Below are 19,896 nucleotides of genomic sequence, written 5' to 3'. Positions count from 1 at the left end.
TACTTGGACTGGAGTTCACTTGCTTGTATCCCAAGAGCAGTTGTCCTTGTTGGCTGATGTCAAGTGCAGAAGTGGCTCACCGGGTGTTTCCTGTAGCATCTGAACAGTTGGGTAAGTTCTGTGTTTCTCGAGGAAAGAGGATTTAGTTCATTAGTTCTTTACCAAAGAGGATATTTGAGAAACAAAATCTTTGAGCTTTTTTTTTTTTTTTTTTTTTTTGCTTTCTGTATTGTGGGGTTCACTGGTTGACACATACACCATTATTGTAGGATCTGTAGAAATAGCAGTAGATAAAATGGATAGTGCTGTCTGTTGACCCTACTAAGATGGCTTTAGTCATATTCTTGGCCAGTGTTTACTGGGAAATGAACTAGTAATTACAATTTCCAATGAGATTATGCTTTGAATGTCACCTCTTTGACAGTTTGCTTCATGCCACGCAGAGATAAGATCTCAGGCACAGATGACAGACTAACTTCAGGAATATTTCCGTTGATTTGACAGCCTGAGTGATAGTTCTGTTAAAAGCCACAAAGACTGAAACAATGACCTCTTGCCACTGGGTGATACTGTGTTGATAAATATACTAATGAGAGATAAAACAGGTAACTATATTCGAGTGTTTTATGTAACCTGTCAGTGGAAAGCAGAGGTACCATTTGAAAGGAAACTAGATAGGGAGCTGAAATTACAGGCAGTCTTATCGGAGGCAAAAGAGCAGCTTGCACTCTTGTGTATTTTGAGACATTAGAGTGTTTGGCAGTCAGCACAGTCCCTGGTGGCAGGAAGATCTTCTGTTCATCAACAGGGGTCAGATGAGAGCTGTGGAAAATGGTCAGTTCTATTTTTTCCTTTACATCCCTTGGCCAGTCCAAAGCCTCAGCACTCAGGCTTTGCTTTTAGCATCAGCTTAAGAGGATATGTGTGAGCTGCCACACTGGTGGAACTGCTTCCAGCTGCATGTTTCTGTCATCTCCTCTCCGCATCCCTTGGCTGGGCAAACACTACTCCTGGCATAGTTAGAAAGCCAGAGCAGAGAAGCAGTCAGGCAGGAAACATTCCTGCAAAAAGGGAATGAAGGAGGGCGTAAGACCATCCCTTTTATCCCTGCATTTAAGCAGACTGCAGCCCGAGCCTGGGGAAAGTGGTCTTTGGTGGAAGAGTCAGAGCTCCAGCAGGAGTGCTGGGGTGCTTTGCTCTCAAGCTGCTTCCTGATTAACAGAAGTGGGAACCCAGGGATGCAAACACAAAGTTAAGTGAGGGAGTGAACTTGCAGGCTGTCAGCTCTTCTTCAGTAAATATCCATCTGCATGTTCTTGCCTTCTGCTAATTGCAAGGTAAATTATCCTTCTTTTAGTAAGACTGTTCTCACGTACATGTGCATACCTGAATTACCTCACCTTGAGTATGGTTAATTCTGCAGCAGCTGACCCACAGTTAATTGTTACCCCGCATCACATTTGAGCATCACTTTAACCATTATATCATGCTGGAAACTCAGCCCTAACCCAGCTTTGGGGTCTTTAAGCAGCGCTGGATTTAATCTCTATAAGTCTATCATCCAGCCCTATAAAAATGCCCTGAGTGTGGCCATTCTGCTGCTCTGTGACTTGGATTGTTTCAAACAGTTTCCTGGCAGTTGCACAGCTGATAGAGAGCAGCAGAACTTCCACTGCGAATTATCAGGAGCACTTCTGAGGCATTGCTTAATGCATCTGATACCTAAGCCTGGATAACAAGAGCCATACAGCTGAGAAAAAAGATTGGCAACTATTGCAGGAATTTGGATAGGGGCACCTTGGTAAAGAGGGAAGGAATTGCATTAACTTCCATTACAGAACCCAGGGCTGAGATAGATTCTCTCTCTGTCATTGTCCTAAGCACATTATCCCTGAAAGAAAGAAGGTTTCTCTGAATCTGCAATTTTTCTAGGCTTCAGTGTTATTGAAATGAAACTGCTTCAAGGATATCTATATTCTTTACCATCATATGGATTCTCATCTCATGTAAATTATTTGGCCACTTTTCATTTTAATCCACCACTGTCATTTTCTACAAAAGAGATCGTTTGGTTTCTTCATTGAAGGTATTCAGTTGACAGCTGCCCTTTGTCTAGAAAGCTGTGTGCCTTTGTAGGATTTACTTGTGCCTGTTCTTTTTCTTTTCTTTTTTTTCTTTGAAGTTCATACTGCTTCTTATTTTTCATTTGTAGTTTTCATCAACTTTTAGAATGGGAAGAGAAATTCAGACATCCTGAATTATTTCCCTGTCCTTTAGCAGAGATATACCTGGATATATCTGACTGAGAAGAAACAGAACCTCAGAGAAGAAGGTGCAGTTTTAGGAAGCACCAGCTGGACAAAGTTCATAGGCAGCTTGAATGCCTGAGGGAAGGAGGTGTGTCAGAAAAGTGGATGAGGAATAAGCCTGCAGGTGAAAGGAAAGAAAGGCAGTTCACCAGCTCCCTTCTGGTACCCACTTAGCCTTCTGGTCTTCATGAAAGTGTCTTGTTTACCAGTAGAGCTGCCCAAAAACTTCTCAATTTTTTTTGTATTTCTTTCCAAAAATGTTTTATCAAGATGGATATAGTTTCAGATTTTCAAGTGGGGATCAGCTTTGTTGTAGAAGCTTTCAGATGTTACAAGATTTTTAAAGAAAGTGTTTTACAATGCTGGAAGAATACATTGTGATCCAGTAAGGTATAAACATGCTTAGTTTCTTCAGTCTTAAAATGTGTGTAGGTATGCATTACTGCTTCAGTGGAGAATTCTTCTAGACCACAAAAATGAGTGCAATACACGAATAAAACTGTTTGCCATAAGAGGTGTTTCATTCATCCATTTCTGAGCTGCCTTGCACACATTGAGATTTCCCATTACCATGGCACACTGTAGTCATGACGTAAGTTTTGTTATTAATAAATGTGACCTTTTTATTATCTGTGCCAACAAAAGCATATGGGACTCAGCAGCTTGCTAATAGCTTAGTGTTCATCCCCCCACCAAGAGAAGGGGCACCAGTGGCTGTTGCATTGTCCTGTCTTAATTAATCAGTGTCTGTTTCTTGTATCAAATAAGGATAGGCAGTTCAAATATAAACCATTTATTGAATTTTACATCTTTTGTCATTTCTTCAATAGTTAGGCATTGTGCAGCAGCTTTCTGACCACAGATTAGCTATAAATCATAAGTTATAGAATCGCTGAATCCTTAGAGATGGAAGGGACCTTTAAAGGCCATCTAGTCCAACTTTCTGCAATGAACAGGGTCACCACAGCTAGGTCACGTTGTCCAGGGCCTGGTCCAGCCTGCCTTGATAGTCTCCAGGGATGGGATATCAACTGCATCTCTGGGCAGCCTGTGCCAGTGCCTCACCACCCTCACTGTAAAAGACTTTTTCTTTGTTTCCAAACTAAATCTGTCCTCTTTAAGATTGAAACTATTTCCCCTTGTTCTATCACCACAGACCCCTTTAGATACTGGCAGGCCGCTCTCAGGTCACCTCCCAGCCTTTGCTCCTCCAGGCTGCACAGCCCCAGCTCTCTCAGTCTGTCCTCATAGGAGAGCTGTTCCATCCCTTGGATCATTTTATGGCCCTCCTCTGGGCGCATTCCAACAGCTCCATGTCTCTCCTGTACTGAAGACTCCACATCTGGAAGCAGTACTCCAGGTGAGGCCTCAGAGCACAGAGCAGAGGGGCAGCATCACCTCCCTTGCCCTGCTGACCACGCTGCTTTTGGTGTAGCCTAGGATACAGTTGGCTTTCTAGGCTATGAGCTAGCTCACATTCAGCTTCCCATCTGCCAGTACCCCCAGGTCTTTTTCAGCAGGGCTGTGCTCAATCCTTTCATCCCTCAGTTTGTACTGGAAGCAAGGGTTACCTTGACCCAGATGCAGACCTTGTATTTGGATTTGTTGATTCTCATGTGGTTCACCTGGGCCCACTGAATGGCATCCCATCCCTCTGGTGTGTCAGCTGCACCCCACAGCTGGTATCGTCAGTAAACTTGCTGAGGGTGCACTCAGCTCCGCTGTCTCTAACCTAAATCTCCTCTGTCTTAGTTTAAAACCATTCCCCATTGTCCTATCGCTGTCAACTCGTGTAAACAGCTGAGTCGCTTTTCTGACACAGAGGTGAGACTGACAGGTCAGTAGTTCCCAGGGTCATTCTTTTTACCCTTCTTAAAAATGGGTATGATGTTTCCTTTTTTCCACTCCCCGGGGACTTTGCCCGATGGACACAACTTTTCCAATATCAGTGAGAGTGGCTTGCCAGCTACATCAGCCAGTTCCCTCAGGACTTTGGGGTGCATCTCATCGGGACCCATAGACTTTTGGATGTTCAGGCTCCTCAGGTGATCATGAGCCTAATCTTCACTTGGAGTGGGAGAAACTTTTTTTCCTCAATCCCCTCCTACCAAACCAAACATTTGAGGGCTGTGTCGTGAGCAGTTATCCAAGAAGACTGAGGCAAAGAAGTCAAGTATCTCAGCCTTCTCGTTGTCTGTTTGTCAATGGTTTACAGGCAGGTTCAGCCCAGTTCCGTGATGATTGGTGCAGGGGACCAACGGGCCCACGCCCCAGGAATGGGGAAGGGGGAAAAGGAAAAGGGAAAAGGGCCTAGGAACAAAACAGCAGCAATGATCTGAGGAGGAAAGCTAATTTACTAAATAAGATATCGGAAAGCAAAATAACACAATATAATACAATATAATTGGAATTAAAGCTAATAAATCAAATAAAATGAGCAAGAGAGAGTGTCCAATAAACCGAAGGCCTTACGCTAACGCTGAAGGCGGACGGCAGCGAGCACCCACTGCTGAGTCGATCCCCAAGGAAAGAGAGTGTCCCGTGACTGCAGACAGTTTTTATCTTTCCCTCTGAGCGTAAACACGTAAGAACGCAAAGCATCGCAAAGTCCTCTGGGGAATGGAGTTCTTCTTCTCTTCTGAGACAGGCATACCTGGAACTATCGATGATCCACGGAGCTGGAGCTTTAACTCTTTAAATGCACTACATGATGTTATGATGTGGAATACCAGTACCAAAAATCATAAAACCATGACACTGTTGTTACCAGCTTGCCTGTGTCACTCACTAGGGTTGGTACACCCTCCTGGACTTCCCCTTCCTGGTTCAGGTACCTGTTGAAGCCTTTCTTGTTTTTCTTGGCACCCCTTGACAAGTTCAGTTCAAGCTGGGCCTTGGCTTTCTTGACCCCATCTCTACACAACCTGGCAGCTTCCTTATACTGTTCCCATGATACCTGTCCCCATTTCCACTGCCTATGTATTTTCTCCTTGCTCTTCAATTTGACCAGCAGGTTTCAGTTCATCCACACTGGTCTCTTGCCTTCCCTTCCTGACTTGCTACACCTGGAGATGGACAGCTCTTGCACACTGAGAAAACCTTCCTTAAAGATCTGCCAGCTCTGTTCTGCACCCTTGCCCATAAGAACAGTTTGCCAAGGTGTTTTATTAACTAATTCTCTGAAGAGCTGGAAATTTGCTTTCCTAAAATTTAGCATCCTAATTTTACTTTTTGCCTGTCTCACATCCCTCTGGAGCATGAAATCAACTATAGCATGGTCACTACTGTCCAGACAGTCTCCTATCCTGATGTCACCAATAAGTTCATTTATATTGCTGAGCAACAGGACCAGTATTGCATCCCCCTTGGTGGGGCCTTCAGTTACTTGACTCAGGAGGTTATCCTCAATGCATGCCAGTAGCCTTCTGGGTTGCCTACAGCTCTCTGTGCTACTTTTCCAGCGGAGGTCTGAGTTGTTGAAGTCTCCTAGCAGGATGAGCACTTGCAATCATGATGTCTCCTGTAGTTGGAGGTGGAGGGCCATATCAACAGGCTCTGCTTGATTGGGTGGCCTGTAGTAGACACCGATCACAAGGCTCCCTTTGCTGCATCAGTCTCTTAACTGTTGCCCGTAGGCTTTTGACTTGCTTGTGACTGTTCTTAGGGACAGCTCTACACATTCAGTTTCTTTCCTGATATAGATAGCAACACTTTCTCCCCCCCTTCCTTGCCTGTCCCTTCTGAACAGCTTGTAGCCATCAATAGCCACATTCCAGTCATGGGAATCATCCCACCAGGTTTTGGTCACGGCAACTATATCATGGCATTCTAGTAGCACAGTAGCTTCCTGCTTCTCCTGTTTGTTTTCCAAGCTGCATGCATTGATATAGCAGCTGTGGTCTTGTCACCTTAACACCTTAATTCCTTTTAAGTACTTCTTTTCATTTTCCTTACTCCCATCTCCTATTGCCCCAGCTGCACTGCCTTATCACCATAGGGTTTCATATGTGCTGCGTTGTTGCCAGCACCTCTCAAGGCAGTGAGTCCTTCAAGACCCTTGCTAGCACCCTGTTCCTCTTGCTATGCTAGCCCACACCATGTCATAGGAAGGCTCACTGTCCCACCCATCCCTCTTCAGACCTAGTTTAAAGCCCTCCTAATGAGCCCCACTAGATTTCCCCTGGGGACCCTTCTCCCCCTTTGAGAAAGGCAGACTCCATCTGATGCCCATAAACTCAGCTATTTGGTTGTCAAAAAACCCACAAAGTTCTGGTGCTGGCACCAGCAACAAAGCCAGGTATTTAAAGATAAGATCCTTTGATTTGTTTAGCTAGATATAGATTCATCAGTTTTTCATATTCGATGACATTTATTCCATGGAGTTTGTTCCTGACTTCTGACAAGTATCTAGAAACAAAGGAAATAATATTCAGCAAAGGGAGTCTATGAAATAGCTGTTAGGAGTAGCAAAATTTGCTGAGTTAATTTTTGTTTGCATAACGCTGATTTGGCTTCCTGACTAGGACTCATCACGTGATACAGTTGCATAAATAATAGTCTTGACTTTCCTTTATCAAGTAGCACTTGGAAGAGGAAATAGTTCTTGGCTCTGGGCAGAGAGATCTTTATTCTGTAAATGGGTTTTGTGGGACACCATCCTGAGTCACTTGAGCTAACTACTAGAAAAACCATTTTCTACTCTGCTTTCCAATTTTCCTTTCACTTAAAATGTTTTGTGCAGCACACTGCACCTTTAAAGAAGAATTTGCCAGGTTACATAGGTACATATATCACTTTAAAGGATATGGTAACAGAAGGGATGATATATCTGGAAGATAAAAGAATATACTTCTAAAAATGCCATGCCCGGAGACTGGGAAAATTGCTGGGGGCAGATAAAGTCTTTGGTCAAGGGTGCTGGCAGTGCTCTGTGCTCAATGCTTGTAGTAAAGTAAAGGTAACCAGATCTCCTCTTCTTCAGTTATGATGGCAAAAATCTCACCTGGTTTTCAGAGGAGGTTTGAGTCTAAGCTGCAAAATCAAGTGGAAATACATTAATGCCCTTCACTGCAATTTAGACAATGAGAACCTGGAGTGTGTCCAGAGAAGGGCAACGGAGCTAGTGAGGGGTCTGGAGCACAGGTCTTAAGAGGAACAGCTGAGGGAGCTGGGATTGTTCAGTCTGGAGAAGAGGAGGCTCAGGGGAGACCTTATTGCTCTCTGTAACTACCTGAAGGGAGGATGTAGTGAGCTGGGGGTTGGCCTCTTCTCTCTCATAACTAGTGATAAGATGAGAGAGAATGGCCTTAAGTTGTGCCAGGGAAGATTCAGACTGGATGTTAGGAAATAATTCTCTGAAAGAAGAGTGGTCAGGCACTGGAATGGGCTGCACAGGGAGGTGGTGGAGTCACCGACCCTGGAGGTGTTCAAGGAGCATTTAGACGTTGTGATGAGGAACACGGTTTAGTGAGAGCTATTGGTGACAGGGGAATGGTTGGTCTGGATGATCTTATAGGTCTTTTCCAACCTTGGTGATTCTGTGATTCTAACAGCACAACTAGCTGTGCTAATGTGATTTATTTTAGTCAATGGACAGCAACTTAGAAATAGGACTGCATTTGTGGGTTCAGCTGTGACTGCAAATAGGACTGAGAACAATGGGATGTAGTAATAGTACATAAAATTCAAACTGAGTGTCCAAAATTTGTATGTGCTGTGGATTGATTTAATCTGGGAGTGAAAGAGTGAGATCTGTGTTAGCATCACTTGGTCAAAAGAAGGTTGGGAGGAAACAATTGCTGTGTGGAACAGAATGCATGTTTCCATTGAGAGCAACTGAGCTGGGGCCAATCCACTGGAGCAGAAGTATGACCATGGAAAATAGTAAGTGCCTTCTAAGGCCTAGCTCTCCTACTAGTAAATGGTCTGCAATTAAAGGAAAACTTATTCTTTTCAGATACAGAGCAGCTGTCCAACATCTGAACCTGCTGCTGATCAAAGTTGATCAAAGAATTCTTAAGATTATACGTTATGGGCAATCTACAGAAAAACGTAGTAGTCCCTGCTTATGGCTTGCTTATCAGAGTCCATTGAAGTAAACAGGGCTCCTTTTGTTGTTTTTAATGCAGATCTGATAAGATCTGTAGAATGTAAATCAGTTCATTAAAATTTTTAAAGCGCTTAAACGAAGTAAAAGAAGAAAACAGTTTAACTTTTATAGGATGTTTACTGCACATGAAGTACAATAAAATCATAATTATTTAGAAAAATATTGTTAAAATATGCTGTACTCAGAGTATGTTCTCCTGGGCCAGATTTAAACTATTTTCATTGTGACTTTAAAAAAATGGTCTGACTCTAGAAATCTTACTCTTTTATTGTGTAGCTTTGTCTGCACAGTATGAATCATCTGTCCAAATCCACAGTGTTTGTGTGCAGTGTATGTATGTGTGTATGTACTAACCCAGTGATCAGATAGTGAACATCTCTTGTAGGACATTGCCTCAGGGTTACGCAGGGGAAGAAAGTAACTGGTAATTAAAGAGTTGTGGCCTGTGGTGTCTTATAAGACCATATTTCACCTGACAGTGATAACTGATATTGGTAATGCTGCCTGTTTTGCTGCATCTCCTAGTGTGATCTTCTGGATGCCAAGGTGATGCTGCAGATGCTGAGATGACATTCAGTCATCTGAGGTGCTTGGGAACTTTCCAAAGAGTAACTGTGTATACGAGTGCATGCTGTTATTATTTTATGCATATACAGGTTGACAGAAATTGTACTGTGTCTGTATTATTTCTGTGAGTGTACATAAACAGGCAGCTGACACCTTCTAGTGAAGCTGCATTAGAGTGTTTCTGAAAAAGCCTTTCTTATTCCCCTCTTCTTGCAGTTACTTCAATGAGAATCAATATCCTGACGAGGCAAAGAGAGAAGAAATTGCAAACGCCTGTAATGCAGTTATACAGAAGCCAGGTGAGGAGCTGATCGCGATGTCCTTTCCAAAGGCAATTACAATTAGATTTCAGCATCTCCTGCTAAATTCAGTAAATGCAATTTTGTGGCTATTACTAATCATTTACCGCTCTCAACTAGTTGTAGGTTTCTTCTCAAGCATTCTTTGCCTTGCCTTCTTCAGAGCTGCCAATACTTGGATGAACATGAAAGTCAATGCAATTTTCATACCAAAATACCTTTATCTGAGACTTAAATTCCCACCAGTTGAGTACAAGCTGTGTATTTGATTTATACAGCTTTGTAAATGACATTGCTAAGAAAATAAACATGCTCTGAGAGGCTTTCATTCTGCAAGGTCAGGTCACTTATTTCAAAGCATTTCTGTAAGCACTTAGGAACGATCTGGCAATTTCATGACACTACATGAGAGGGGATTTCACTTGGTTCTGTTTCACAGATGGGAAATCTTAGGTTCACAAACTGAAGCTTGATGGAGATCATGCAACAGGTCCTCAGTAGAGTTAAAAAAAAAGGAACCACAGCTTTCCCACCTTTCAGGGTTTTTTTTGTAACTTTTAGACAGGAGTTTTGTGTTAGAATCTGAGTGTCCGTGGGTGACCCTGTATTTGGATCAACAAGTTGCATTTTCCCTTTTCACAGAGAAATTACACTTGGGATAGGAGCATGAGTACTTAGTATTAGTGGACACACGCATGCTTTTGCCTTGTTTTATGAGCCAAACTTAGCATTGTTTTTAAAAGCTGTACTGTGGGTGTATTTATATTTTATCTAACCAGAATAAAAATTAATGCAGAAGAAAATGAACACATGACTTCTGAACAGAATAGCACAAAAACACAGAGTAACTAAGTTTGAAAGTGACATCTGATCAAACAGAAGCATCCTAGAATAAGGTGTTCAGGGGCCTTTGCCTTGTTCAGTCTTGAATAACTCCAAAACCAGAAGATTTCCCACCTCCCTGGGCCCCTGTTCCAGTGTCGATTGCTCTTGTGGTAAAATACATTGTCCTAAAAGCTAGTCAGAATTTCCCTTGTTACAACCTTTGTGTTGCCTCTTGCCTTTTCATGGTAGAAGCAGAAGGGCCTAGTGGGTAGAGCACTGAAGAGGTTAGATTTAGTGCTGGCAGTGCCACTGGATGGTTCAGCAACTTTGGACAAGGTATTTAACACGCTGTATCTCAGGATTAGTGAAATACTGTGAATAATACTGATATAAAGCTTTAGAAAACAGCACAGGTATCTATTTCTTTCATTCACTCAGTCTATTTCTCTTAGTTAAGTTTGCAGATGCTGATTGCTGTAGCTGGGTGGTTGTTATTAGGATTATTTGTTCTGCTGGTTTAAGTGTAACACTCCAACGATCTGGTTTCCAACATCTCCTGCCCCTTACCCCAAAAGATAGAAAGTGCCCTGGCAGAATGGAAAGGCTGTGATGAGTGCTGTGGGAGCACGATAACAGCTGCTGGTGGAGAAGAAGGAAAGCAGATTTAGGAGGGACAAAATTCCTTCATTCCTTTTGCTGTTACCAAAGAAAACGCGTCATTGAACTGCACCCTTGTGGCATGTAGTAAGAGATCTAACCCAAGGGTATGGCATTTATGGCAGAGCTGAGAATTGAATTCAAGTCTTTTGAATCTCAGTTTTGTGCTTGAACTAGAAAAGGAGTCCTCTATTCCCACAGCTCTGGATTTGGTTGACAGAAGCTGCAAAGGAATTCTTGTATTTCAGATTTTTTAAAAACAGAAGAAAGGGTACTTTATTTTTAGAGAGATATTTGGCATTTATTAGCATAGCATCTGGGCACAATACTCTGGTTCACATAAAATTTGCTTCGTTCTCACATAGAACAACTTTTCAGTGCTGTTTACGTCTCAGGAGTTTATCACTTGTACAAGGGTAGTCTGCTATCTTTTTTTCCCCCACCATTATTTTCATAGGAAAAAAGTTATCAGATCTGGAGCGAGTTACCTCCCTTAAAGTGTACAACTGGTTTGCCAACAGAAGAAAGGAAATCAAGAGACGAGCCAATATCGGTAATGTATCAGAGAGCCTGCTTTCAAGGTTCAGTACATTGACTTGCTCGGGAGAGATAAAAATTACACATTACAGTACTGAAAGTAATTAATAGAAACATGGGAGAGTTTTTTAACAAGAAGACTCTTGCTATTCCAGATTTTTTCTCCTTTGATTTAGTTTATGAAATTCCATCATTGATGCAGGAAAAGTGAGGCAGTAACGAAGTTTTACTGGAAGATCAGTTTTAAAATCAAACTAAGAATTTAGTTTGTGGAGGGAGAGTCACATTTCCCTAACACAGGCTCACCTGGGCATTCCAGGTGAAATCTGAAATAAAACCTGAAAATGTCTGCATTGAAAAGAAGGGAAATTGAGACTATTGCAAGTTCAGAACCTTCGTGTGCTGTTTAAATGAGAAGTGGTTGTAGTGAGAAGCCTTTATATGGTTGTAAGTTTCCTTGTCTCTGTGTTCCACCGAAATGCACTTGTTTTTTTTCTGCCAAAACCTAGGGTTGTCTCTCTTACTGCCATCTCTCAGACCCCACAGGGATCTATGAGGCCAGATGAGTTGTTTTACCTCTCAGATACAGCCACTGGGACCAAAGGTTGCACAAGCCAACTTCTTATTCACGTTGCACCTGTGCTCCCTACTGCTTTCCATGGGGTTGCTCAGCATTGAGTGGCTGGAACAAGTCATGTTCCATGTTCTTTCTTGATGGTCAGGATAAAACAAAAGTTAGCCCTGCAGGTTTTTTTTGTGCTTGAGTACCTCACCATAAGTAAATATGAAGTGATGCTGAGCTTGTAAGAAATAGACCTTCTCACATGGATAAATGCAAGACATTCTGATGAAAATGAACTCACGTTAGCAGCCAGGACTCAACAAACTTCTGCAATTTGTGCAAAGTTTTATGCACAAGCTGAAGTACTGTGCAGAATTGAGTTTGCAACTGGTAGATGGGCAAAGACCCATACCTGCATGCTAACTTGTATTTTTGCAAACGTTGAAAGTGTTATACCATCTTCCTGCTTTTGTCATATTTGTGAAGAAGAAAACGTTCTTCCTACAAAATGTAATGTGTTACTGAAATTTTATCTACATGTACTTTTAAAAATGAAACCTGTCTGTCTAATTATGAGGGGGAGGGGGGGGGGGGAATAAAGCAAAATTAGTCCAAGGTGGGTGGTATTACAGCTTTATCTGTACTGTATGTTATGTGTACTGTATGGGGAGGAGGGTTGGAAGGAGATTAAAAACAACTAAAGGGAACTTTAGATGCATGGATCCTTCTGGAAGATGAAGATGTATTGTTTTTAAATCCCTTAAGTGCTTTTAAAAATTTCTCCATCTATTTTCAGACACTCCCCGCCCCCCTCAAGTCCTGCCAGTCCAAACTATGTGGGAAGATCTACAGGGAATGCCTTTGCCACTCCAGTGCATTAGAAATTAAGCTAATTTCTAATAGGACTGGCTGGAAAACAAGGATTTTTACTCGCAAACAAGTCTGTTAGTTGACAGGGAAGGATTTCAGGCAAACCAGTATCTGTTCATGTGCTACCTTCCCAAATACTGGAGAGTGAAGAGGAAGAGGCTAAGAGCTAACTCTGTTCTTCCAGTTATTCTAACTTCTTGAAAAAATAGTTAACTTTTAATTACTCTAATGCATCAGATAAATTAGGGATCCATTTGCTTTTTTCGAAGAAGCAGCAATCCTGGAGAGCCATGGAATAGATGTACAGAGTCCGGGAGGTCATTCCAACAGCGACGACGTTGATGGCAATGACTACTCAGAGCAGGTGAGCATCGTGGCTGAGCCATGTGTCCCCAAATGAGAGTTCAGTGACACGTGCAGAGGCGCTCTGCCTTGCAAATCAGATATCTCTTGTTCTTGTTTTGCTTTGTTGTAATTGTAAAGGGGAAAGTGGAAGAGCACAGCTCCCCTGTTTGAATGTGTTTAGCAACCAGCATTCACCCACATGGATTTATTGTCATACAACAGGACACTTGGCAAGTACGCAATGGGGAGGAGGAGGGAAGATGTTCAGAGGGAGGCAGAGAAGCAGAGAAGGTAGAAGAAGACAGGAGGATCTGCTCCAAACAAGCAAGTTACACCATTCACGCCACACGCAATGTATGAAAAATGTTAGGAGAGTGTTACCCAGTGCACGGTGCATAACTTGAGCTTTCCTTAGCCCTGGCACCGTGCTAATTATCCACCCTCAAGGAAGGATGTACACGTCTTTAATAACTACTCTGATATATCAGGCACCAACATGCCTCCCTGAAAAACTAGGCATGCGTGTTCCTCTCTCACCTTTTGTTTCTTTCTGCAAGAAATGTCTCTGTGATAGCCTGTGGTACAGCTGTTGTGAGTTGCTTATCTGGCACCCAGACGAGTACAGCAGTAAGCCCCCACCTAGTACACTTTATCATAATCCCTTTTGTCAGCCCTGCCCAGCAGGATGCTGAGCACGCTCCTATGAGGTGCTGAGCTCCGGCTGCATTTCCCTGGGAGCAACTTTCAGGGTGGCTCAGAATCACTCCCTAAGATGCTGACAGACAAAGGGAGAAGGGGTGGGGGGAGGATGTGATTAACTAAAGCTTGACATTTATTTGGCCCTGTACCTGCTTCATATTGTTCTGCAACGGTGTGCCACTATTTGGATTGTTTACATATTATCTTTTTTTCTTTTTGCATTTTAACTCTTGCCTATTCTCTATTTTTCTTGATTATTTTTAACCCTTGACAGCAACTTCTTTTTTAAATTCTCCAGCAAAAGAATACCCCTTCCCGCACTCTGAGCCCTCACCTACCCTAAAGTTGGTGACCCTTCCTTCACACACCTTCCTGACAGGTATTGCATCCGCTTCCCAATTTTCCCTCAGGTGTCAGTGTTGGCCAGACCCATCAGGGATGTGTGTGCTTGGCACCAGGGGACTTGTAGAACAGTTCATTTGCTTGGTTCTGGCTTTGATATTAGCTCTGTTCTGTGCTACACCCAACACGTGGGGTTGGCAGATCATTTTTAATCGACTCATTTGGGAGAAATAGTTATGTCTCCCTCTCTGAAGGAGTGCTGTAGCAACGGAAAGCACTGGAATGAGTCCCTGGCAGGCTTGGCTGTGGCCCAATGTGACAGATCTCTGGCAGAGGGATTCCCACCCACTCTGCTTCTGATGGACATTAAGGCCATTTTTATAGATCATCACCAGTAGATTTGGTGGAACCAACCTTGCTAGGTCTAGATAATGAGGATCAGCTCTGTGACACTTCTAAAATATTTTGAAATTCTGTTGAGTGCAGTTAATTCCTTTTCAGTCAGATACAGAAACTGAATGCAAGGGTTATCTAGACTCTCAAACTATATTTTTCTGGTTTGTTATCCAAAATGCTTTGAAAAGATGAATAAACTTGATAGAAAATAAAAAGATTTTTGTTTAGAGTCCTTCACATCTGCATTTCTCAATAATCTGGCTAGGCTTGTCTATGAAGTATAATCAGGCATTAGCAGTGAAGTAGAATAAATGGCATGACCAATTAACATCCCTTAGCTGTTAAAACCATAAATTCTGCTTTCCACAATGACACTTAAACTTCAAAGTTCACCCAGATACTAGTGAAGTGACTAAGACTGCAAAACTCAGCTTTGTATTTCTTACCATAGTAAAAATTACTGAGATGACATCACAGTATTTGGTCTCTATTTGTTGTAAATGAGTGCATTACTTCAAATAACCAGGATTTTACCAAATCCTGTCTTTTCTGTTTCCCTCAGCATTTGCCATCTTAATTTAAAAGTGCTTAATATAAAAACTAACATAAAAGTTTTGCATGTTTTGTCCCTCATCAGCTGTCCAAGGCTGATAAATATTTATCATTTCTTTTCTGTAAAGGTAATGGCAAGATCATTATGTGCTCACTGTTAGTGCCTCATTTTAAAATGAGGAAAACACCATGATTTTGCCCAACATCCCAGCACAATTTGTTTGACAGCTTAGTTTGGATACTGCTGATTCCCACTCCTGTTATTTTAAACCAAGCCCTGTTTCCGATGTAGGCTAAGAAGCATGCACACTTCACTATGAAATTAAGCTAGAATGGTCAAGCATTTGATCTGACACTATATGGCCATTATGTGCCTATGGAATATAACCCTTTTTTCCTTGATTTTGCAAGTTTCACTGCAGGCCTGCAGCATTAAGTTTCCCTGTATTAGTTTTGCTTGCCAAGCATCATAGCAGTCAGCACAGTGGTCCTCCTACAGCTGAGACACCTTGCTCTTTAGAAAACAAGCGTGAAGAAATACGTAGCACTTAGTCCAGCAGACTGGAGAACGCAGCAGAGGTTCACCTAGATATTTAATTATGTGAGTTCCAGTCTCATGAAGTCACTGCACTATTTTTCTTAACAGTCTTGGAGCTTTTCAGCACCTTTTTCCCAATACCTTTGTGAATTCAGCTTCTTCATACAACAGCGGCTCAGACCAAAGGTCTGGGTGAGGTCAATACCAGTGTTTCAGGAAAAGTATTTTTAAAGAATAGGATAATTGTAGTGTGATTTTATTATATTAGCTTCCAGCTTCTGGAAGGCAGTAGTCTTGAGAGACTTCCTGAGCCAGGCGGTGTATCCACTTTCTTTTTAATAGTTATCAGTAGACCAATTTGCCATGAACTTGTCTAACCCCTCTCTTTAAGGCATATTTACTTTTGTCTAATCTAAAAATCAGTGAATCCTACAAGTGAGCAGTGATAAGAGAAGAGCTGCTTCCTGTTTTTGCTTTGGAACGTATTATCTCATCGTTTCAGTGAGCACCCTTGCTTATTAGATCATCAGAAGTAGCAAACAATTGTTCTCTATTTACTGATTATTTGTAATAAGCACTTACCATATCAACCATCAGCCATTTCTTTTCCAAGCTGAGGAAACTGAGCCTCTTTAGTCCCTCCTTGTAGAGAAGCCAACCCCTGACTCTTGATTCTCCTGACTGCCACTCTCACTATTTTTCCTAGTTCTGTTGTGTCCTCTTAAAATGGGATGAGCAGAACTGAATACGGTATTCAGAATGCAAGCGTAGCATGAATTTGTGCAGTGGGTAATGATCCCCACCTTAGTTTGCTTTCCTGACATATGCTGTGTGTTGCTTTTATCTTTATAATTTCCTGTTTTCCTCAGAATATTCCCTCTGCTTAATTTTTCCTCTTGAAAATCGGGTACACCACTCCTTACCCCTCTTACCTTTGTCTGCACATTGAGGGAAATCAGTTGTGAGAATTCCTTTCATGTTGTGCCCCGGTAACACACGTGCACTTTGCTGCCCCTAGGCCGTTGTTTCATACACTGTTTTTATGAGCTGGTTTTCTACTTGTGTAGTAACCGCGCTTCTCTCTTCTCCTTTCCACCTGCGCAGGATGACAGCACTAGCCATAGTGACCATCAAGACCCCATTTCATTAGCCGTGGAAATGGCAGCGGTAAACCACACCATCTTGGCATTGGCCCGGCAAGGAGCCAACGAGATCAAGACAGAGGCTCTAGACGACGACTGATACAAAGAAGGGGGAGGGTCGAAGCAAGAAGTAACTTAGTTTTAGACGTAGCACCTTAGCAGACTTTCCTCGGTCCTTAATATGTGTTCTTACAGTATAACTTTGCAGTTTCTTGTACGTCAGTTAGCTGTTAGGGTCTTGTTCTGTGAAGATGGCATGGTGCCCTCAGCCTTTGCGTATACTCTCTCAGTATTAATTCCCAATAAATAATCAATCAACCAACCAACCTCCCTCTCCCAGCCCCAGTGGCTAGAAAAATCTTGCTGCTCTATCTTAGCATTCAAAGTGCTTCCAGGTATTTTAGACAGTCCTCAATTACAAGTCTTAGGCTACACTTAAAATCTTGGATACCTTTAGAGATTGTGTAAAATTAGTCTGTACGCTTTTCCTTCTCTGAGACTGAAAGGATGCAAGCTGAGGTAGTGGCACAGGGTCGATGGACACCAGACTGGGAGTATCAACAGAGAGTAAAAAGAACACTAGAAACCCCACTTCAGCTGATTCAGATTTCCAGCTGCAATAAGCTGTGCCTCACTGGTCATACAGTGACTTGATATACTTTTGGGTGCTGTGCTGAGAATGTCCATTGGAAACACATTCACTTATTTCAGTTGATGTTCACATATTCAACACAGACATCCTCTACTCACAAGCTGCGTGGCTTAGTGGATAAGTACTGCCTTCTGCCTCTGGGACCATGATTGAAGCCCAGCCTGGGATCATATGAAAAATGAGCTGAATGTCTAATGGACAACAGTCCACCTCTCAAAACCACTATTCATTATTTGGCATGGCTTGTAGTGCCTGCTCAGAAGAGGTCTAGACTCTATTGATCTGTCACTAACAATTTCACTTTTTATTCTTCCTTTTCTGTCCCCGCCCTATTCCCCTCTCCACTTCGCCACTTTCAAAAGCAATGTTTTCCAAGAAAGTCTTAAGGTCATGAAATGGGTGAGTGATTTTTTTTACACGTCTGTGTAACTAATGCCTACATCTAGCCCGAAAGGTGATTCGAGAGCTTTGACATCTGACCTTTGCTAGTTAACCATCGTAGCATAAGTATTCTCCTAAATAAGAACTTTTGTCTTTGCTTAAAGGCAAGAGGATCTCTTAGCAGAGAAATGGGGTGTGAATGTTTTGTGTTCTCTTTACTCTGTCCTTGTTAAGATGTGAGAAAGCTATACTGCTACGAGCAATTTAATTAATAATTGGAAGCCATACTGATAATGGATGTGGTAATATTTGTAAAGCAAACCTACTTTAAGTAGCAGAAACTAATGGAATTGTTTTCCTTGATCATATGTAGCACTTTTGTTACTTTTTTCTTAAAGATATTTATATTTGATAAGTCTTTTTTTTATCATTTGAGAATTCAAAATGCCAAACAGCAAACTCGCATTACAGAGTCACCCTGCGATCGCCTTGTCATCTAGTATCTAAATGATGAACTGTGTGCACATCTGAGAAAATTACATCTGCTGGCATTGTGTGGAAACGATCTCCTGGCATCCTGATAAAATGATATGTTGCTGCCGGTAAGAGGAAACATCTCAATGGAAACAGCACGGGAAGTGTTAGAGACAGGCAAGACTGTGTTACATTAAAAAAAACAAAAAAACAAAAAGAAAAAAAAAACAAAAAGAAAACAACACAAAACAAACAAAAACATTTAAAAAAAAACTATGTCAATTTTTGTATGTCGATATATAAAAATTTTCATAGTATTTCCAAAACATTCCATTTGTATCTTCCCCATTTACGTGGGAATCGCTGACGTTGGGAATATAGCTTAATTGTGAAGGATGGGCTTCCTTCTTCTCTCATCTGCTTCTGGAGGTGGAGGGGTCAAAGGGAAGTCACTGTGACTTGGTTCGTTCTCATCCTCCCTTCCTCAGGCGTAACTATCAGATAGCATTGTGAGCTCCCAGAATGTGGCTCCTCAGCAGGTTTTTAGGCAGCCTAAACCCATCCGGGGTGTGGGCTAACTAGATCATCCTTACATCTGTTCATCTCACAAAAATGCTTGGGTAATAAGGAGGAGTTTTTGTGCTTTCAGAGGGCACAGAGCCGGCACCTCTTTGTCTCTGTAACTTTGCAGATAAATAGGTAGGGCTTGGCCTCGTCTTTCATTTATGGATTTCATTGGAAAATTTATGTGCTTTCCTTAGGTATAGATCACTGAAGCAGAATGAAGCCGTCCTTTTCTGTTTTATTGCATTTCTTGAGTAGGCAAATTTGGAAGTAGCATCAGGGCAGACCTGGGGAAAAAAACAGAATTGAATCAGCTGCCATTGCACCATTGCAGTTTATTTCTTAATGTGAAAGTGAATGTTTTGGTCCTAAGAAGTGAAAGGACAGGGAGAGCTTTTTTTTTCTATTTTTGCACAGCAGAATGATCAAGCAAACTATATAGCCTTAGTGGAATTTTACCTTCTTATTCATACTGCAGTCACACACCAAGCTGACAAGCAACATCCACGATTTATAGGAAGGAGATTTTAATAATCGATGGCCTCTTTATGTTGGGATTGCCACCACCATTTGTCCTGGCTGTTTCATTTTAAAAAGAACAGACTCAAACTGTTGGACAGCTGCAATTTTAGAAGAAATATTGCTTACTATAGCATCTTGAAAAAAAAGTCATTGCTTCAAGCATTGCCTTTTTAAAGCAATAGGGAAGAATAAAAATCCATATTCTCATTTTTGGTTCATGTGATACAGGATCAAAGTAACACCACCAAAACTGTATGTCCAGACCATCTGATGTAGAGTAATCGCACCTTAGTTTTGTCTGTCAGTGTAGGTAGCTGCTGGTCTCATCAGGCGTCGATATCCCATGTGAAGGTTAGTCAGATAAACCACTTGTGAACAGCTGGAGATTGCCAGATCCTCCTTGTCTGTAGCTTCTAAGGTAAATAGCAGTTTGCTTCTCTCTCACATCGTCTCACCAGAGCAAATAGAGGATGACTTAACCAGGAAATCAGTCGTGCTGGAAAAAAAAATAAGACATTTGTTATGTTTCAGGTTTCTGTCACCTTGGTTTGAAC

General features: G+C 41.9%; 1 protein-coding gene across 17 annotated transcripts in view; it reads left to right on the top strand.

Annotated features, from left to right (window-relative positions):
• HMBOX1 (homeobox containing 1) overlaps positions 1 to 18,498 on the top strand; it is a 107,791-nt gene extending 89,293 nt beyond the window's left edge. For 5 of the 17 annotated variants that reach the window (XM_065730506.1, XM_065730502.1, XM_065730504.1 and 2 more), the window contains exons 7-11: positions 9,202 to 9,284; positions 11,224 to 11,319; positions 13,005 to 13,099; positions 13,303 to 13,434; positions 16,712 to 18,498. In XM_065730506.1, coding sequence (XP_065586578.1) covers positions 9,202 to 9,284; positions 11,224 to 11,319; positions 13,005 to 13,099; positions 13,303 to 13,434; positions 16,712 to 16,849 — 544 coding nt within the window. In that variant the 3' untranslated portion in view covers positions 16,850 to 18,498. Of the gene's footprint in view, positions 1 to 9,201; positions 9,285 to 11,223; positions 11,320 to 13,004; positions 13,100 to 13,302; positions 13,435 to 14,077; positions 14,159 to 16,711 lie in introns of all 17 variants that reach the window. The other 12 variants (XM_065730519.1, XM_065730515.1, XM_065730513.1 and 9 more) reach the window with 12 other exon arrangements.
• The last annotated feature ends 1,398 nt before the right edge of the window (positions 18,499 to 19,896 follow it).

Source organism: Cyrtonyx montezumae, unplaced genomic scaffold (genome assembly GCF_038088225.1).
Source record: "Cyrtonyx montezumae isolate F1298 unplaced genomic scaffold, pur_monq_1.0 scaffold_13, whole genome shotgun sequence".
NCBI classification, from domain to species: Eukaryota; Metazoa; Chordata; class Aves; order Galliformes; family Odontophoridae; genus Cyrtonyx; species Cyrtonyx montezumae.
The sequence above is the reverse complement of the archived record's forward strand: the minus strand, read 5'-3'. Positions and strand labels throughout refer to the sequence as shown.